Genomic DNA, 4,540 nt, shown 5'->3' on the forward strand with positions numbered 1-4,540 from the left:
GGGCGTTTTCTTTGGACTCTTTTGCCTTAATGTCCTCTTGCAGCTCAGCATGTTGCAAATGAGCACCCATGGCATGACCAATAGGTAGAACAGCTGAGCTTTGTGTTCATCGCCCATGGTCCCTTAAGGTCTGGTGGAAGTGGTTTCTGAACCGCTTTTTAATTTTTGAGAAGTCCTGGAGAAGGGGTGGTGGTACCTGGAGAGTACAAAGGGACAAATGTAGCCCTTTGGTTTCAAAAGAGCAGAGAAAGAGGAGCCTGCAGGCTACAGAGCAGTGAAGTCTAACTTCCATTTCTCCAAATCAAATACCGCTACATCAAAGATGCTATTGTAAAGACCTGGAGGAAAAAGAAAGATGAGACACTGAAGCAATCGAGAACAAATCAGGTTAAATGAATCCTACCTTCTTCCTGCATCCAGATGATGGAGGTGGCAAGCAGGAGGAGAGAGGAGATACACAGCAGTCCGTGGGTGGACAGAATTATATGTTTCCATGCTTCCTCTCCTGGGAAAAAAAGGCAAACGTACTCAGTACCACACAAACAGGATGGGTGCAGCCTGCAAAGGGAAGATAAACAACAAGCACAGGCTTTCTTTGTAACGGATTGAATCCCTGAGGTTTAGAAACCCTGAAAAGAAAACCTGGTGAACTTTCAAGGGCTTGCTTTGACTTCAGGAGGAACCAGGAGAAACCAGCCAGATTTGGGGTTGTTCCACTCTGAACCGGACACCAATTCCACCTAGTGAGACACTTTACAACACTTCTGTCTGAGTTTTTGCCTCCTATAATGACCTGACAAGTGCTGGATTTCCTCCGGAGACCCATTTCATGGGGGAAAGCCCACATGGCACAAGCTCTTGCCACAAGCACCAGGCACAGAGAACTCCTCAGGGGAGATTACCCGCAAAGGCAAGACCTAACGCCACAACCTGCACATGTCCCCAGTGTTAATGGTGAGAGACAAATACACACGGGAGAACTTTCCTGCCAGCTGTAGGGCTTCACCTCTGCTCTCCCAGTGGTCTCTGTTATTCTGGGGATTATTCCTGGTGGGTAGAAAAAAGCACTAGCAGATTACAAAGACTGTGTGGGAGGACTTGCTGTCGGCTATGTCTTTAGGTTTGTTTTCTGTTAATCAATATACATGTTGCTACCGAAGAACCCACGTTAACCTGTACAGTCCTTGGGTACGGATCCAACGTCATGACCCAAACACCAGTGCGCTCGGTCACCAAAACCCATGAGACATGATCTTTGGCCAGCTCCAGGCAGGAAGGCTCTTCCCACTCAGCCTGCGTGTCCTGCAAGTTTTATTTCTTCCCAGGATGCCCGAGGAATGGGAGAGGAATGACTCAGATGCTTATGTGTGATATTTATGCTGTGTGATATTTTTGGCTCCATCTCTCACAAAGCCATTTGGGATAAGCTGCTTCTGGGGAGTTTTATTTTCTGTGCCAGCTACAGAGGCGTAAGAAGAAATGCATGAGCTGAGCACATTTCCTCCCACCACCAAAATGAATTAGGACGACAGGGGAGAAGGAGCTTGGCTGAGGCTTTCTGCCATCTGCCCTGTCCACGGTGGGGAGAGAAGGGTTTAGTTTGGGGGGCTGGGGTGCAGCCCTGGCACTCACCGAACCTGCGCTCCCTCAGCTGACAGAGAAGGATAATGAAGCCGGTGGCGGAAACGGTGACGAACATCAGCGCGACGATGACCAGCCTCTGCACGTGGTGTAGAGGAGGCGTGAGACCTGCAAGGCAGGGCAGGAGGGAAACCCCACACTGGGCACAACCCCGAAACACAGAGAGGCGATCCCAGGAAACTGGAAAATGGTGGAAAACCCAAGGGACGAGTCCTGGATCTTCCTTGCTCAGGAAAGCCCGTGAGAGACAGTTGCACCCTGCGGGGTGGACCTGTGACAACACGACCAACCGCCGGACCCACCGAGGCAGGGCAAGGCTAACCTGTCACTGTCAGGTTCAGGGCTGCCTCCTTCCAGCTTATCACGTTGCTGACGTTGCAGGAGTAGGAGCCGCAGTCCGACTTCTCTCCGTTCCTTATCTGCAGCATGGTGACGTTTCCAGAGAGCAGACAGCACTTTTCGGGGGGAAGGGGACGTCCCTCCTTCTTCCAGGAGATGGAAGCCACCGTTCCCTCTGGCACCACGCAGACCAGCTTGATGGGCGAACCTGCCAGGTTCGAACTGCTCTGGAGCTCAGGCTGGGGCACGGGCTCTGGAAAGCAGAGAGCAGCACGGTAGCACTCCCAGGAGCGTGAGTACTGCCTTGCTTTGGACCTGAAAACTGGCCGACATGCAAGAATACTGAGCCCCTTGGGGAGGGAGCAGGTCCTTCCCTTCTGATTTACACCCCAGGTCGGTTTGGAGAGAGAGAAGATACTGCAGGAGCAGGGCAACATCCACCAAGTTCAAAGCAGAAAGCAGATGTCCCCATCCCTGCCACCGTGCCACCCCTAGGACGGACACTGCCAACCCTTGGAGATCAGGCACGGCACCCCGGGCTCAGGGATACCGACCCAAAAAAGCTGCGAGTTGGGATTATGCTGGGCAGTGATGACAGGGACTTTCCGGACACTGTCTGCCATGGGGTGTCCCAAGAGGAGAGGGCTTTGCCCACACAGCAGTGGTGTGGGGAAGTACGGGAGGGGTCAAAGAAGTCATGAAGTTCAGCCAAAGAGCAGCAACGTGGGACTCCGCTGCTGCCTGCGTTTAAACTGGTCCAACTCCACATGGGCCAAAGCACAGAGAAGCAAGCCTTGCATGCTGGAGACCCCTGCCACGTGCAAAAGGAGGGCTGACTCCATCCCTCAGCTAATGCCTAGGTACCTGCACTGGTCAGGGCTGCTCCTAACTACATCTGGACTTCCACTTGATAGCAACCACATGCTCCCGAGTTCCTTCATCCCTGGATGTCCTACATGCAGTAAGCTCATGTAGTGATGCTGAGCCCTAGGAAAGGGAAGTTCAAAACAGGGTGAACTCTCATTTCTGTTTATTTTTCAGGGAAATTCAGAGACAGAGGAAGGCAATGCTGGTGTGAAGGAAGACAGTCTGCAAGGCCTGGAGCTACGCAGGGGGAGCTCCTTGCAGGAGCCACAGGAGATCAGCCACATCTGCCTGGCAGACCCACCCTCTGGTGAAAAGCATCCATAAACCCAGCTGATCTCAGGATCTGACCCTGAAGGGGTTAGCAGGGCAATTGGTGAGGCAGCAGCTTATCCTGGGATTGCTACCAAGGAGCTTCTGGCCCCCGCTCCAAGGGACTGGCCACAACCTGCAGCTCCTGAGTTCCTCAAATTATTACCGTGGCGTTTGTTTTGCTCATCAAATGTGAGCAGAAATCCCTTCTCTTGAGGGAATTTTATGCCATACACTTCCTGTGAGCAGCTGCTCATGACAAAACAACTAGATAAAAGCTAAGGCAGGTGGTGTTCCCTGTTTCTATCACTCCAGGACGAAGGCACCATGCAGCCTGATGTCCCAGCCAGGAACTCAACCCACAGCCAGACTCAGTTGCAAAAAAACCTCTGGCATTTCCCAGCAACTCTTTTAGGGTCTCCAGTCTGTGTCTTTCAAGGCAGTGATGAAACCAGAAATCCTCCTCTAGTTCGAGACTTGCTGCTCCAGCTGGATGCACATAAGCCCGATGGGGTTCATCCCAGGGTACTGAAAGAGCTGCCTGACATCATCGTGGGACCTCTCTCCATTATTTTTCAATGGTCTTGGGAACCTCGAGAGGTCCCAGTCAACTGGAAGCTGGCAAATGTTGTCCCAGTTTTCAAGAAGGGGAAGAAGGAAGACCCTGGTAATTACAGGCCTGTCAGTGTCACTTCAGTGCCTGGTAAAATTACGGAGAAGGTTATTCTGGGAGTTATTGAAAAACACTTGAGAGACACTGCAGTCATTGGTCATAGCCAACATGGGTTCACGAGGGGAAAGTCCTGCTTAACCAACTTAATTTCCTTTTATGACAAGGTCACCCATCCAGTTAACCAAGGGAAGCCAGTAAATGTGTTTTTTTTGGATTTTAGCAAAGCTTTTGATACTGTCTCTCACAGCATCCTTCTGTGATGGATGTCACAGCACACAGCTAGACGAGTCCATAATACGTTGGGTGAGCAACTGGCTGACGGCTCGGGCTCAAAGAGTTATAGTAAATGGGGTGACATCAGGCTGGTGGCCAGTCACCAGTGGGGTTCCCCAGGGCTCAATTTTAGGGCCAGTGCTCTTTAATGTTTTTATAAATTATCTGGATGCAGGAGTCGAATGTACATTAAGTAAGTTTGCTGATGATACTAAACTAGGAGGAGCTGTGGACTCCCTCGAGGGTAGAGAGGCCTTACAGAGAGATCTGGGCAGACTAGAGAGCTGGGCAATCACCAACTGTATGAAATTCAACAAGAGCGAGTGCCGGATTCTCCACCTGGGACGGGGTAATCCTGGTTATACCTACAAACAGGGGGAGGAGAGGCTGGAGAGCAGCCCCACGGAAAGAGCCCTGGGGGGTTGGGGTGAAGGCAAG

At 51.5% G+C, this 4,540-nt stretch overlaps 1 protein-coding gene across 3 annotated transcripts in view; it reads right to left on the bottom strand.

Moving 5' to 3' along the window:
- The window catches only part of LOC103894083, a 16,496-nt gene that overhangs the window by 4,979 nt on the left and 6,977 nt on the right, over positions 1 to 4,540 (bottom strand). For all 3 annotated transcript variants that reach the window (XM_009273395.2, XM_009273396.2, XM_009273394.2), the window contains 3 exons: positions 1,964 to 2,233; positions 1,633 to 1,749; positions 404 to 505 (listed from right to left, as the gene is read on the bottom strand). In XM_009273395.2, the coding sequence (XP_009271670.1) occupies positions 404 to 505; positions 1,633 to 1,749; positions 1,964 to 2,233 (489 nt within the window). The remainder of the gene's footprint in view (positions 1 to 403; positions 506 to 1,632; positions 1,750 to 1,963; positions 2,234 to 4,540) is intronic.

The sequence above is a fragment of the Aptenodytes forsteri genome, unplaced genomic scaffold, assembly GCF_000699145.1.
Source record: "Aptenodytes forsteri isolate BGI_AS27 unplaced genomic scaffold, ASM69914v1 Scaffold191, whole genome shotgun sequence".
Lineage (NCBI taxonomy): Eukaryota > Metazoa > Chordata > Aves > Sphenisciformes > Spheniscidae > Aptenodytes > Aptenodytes forsteri.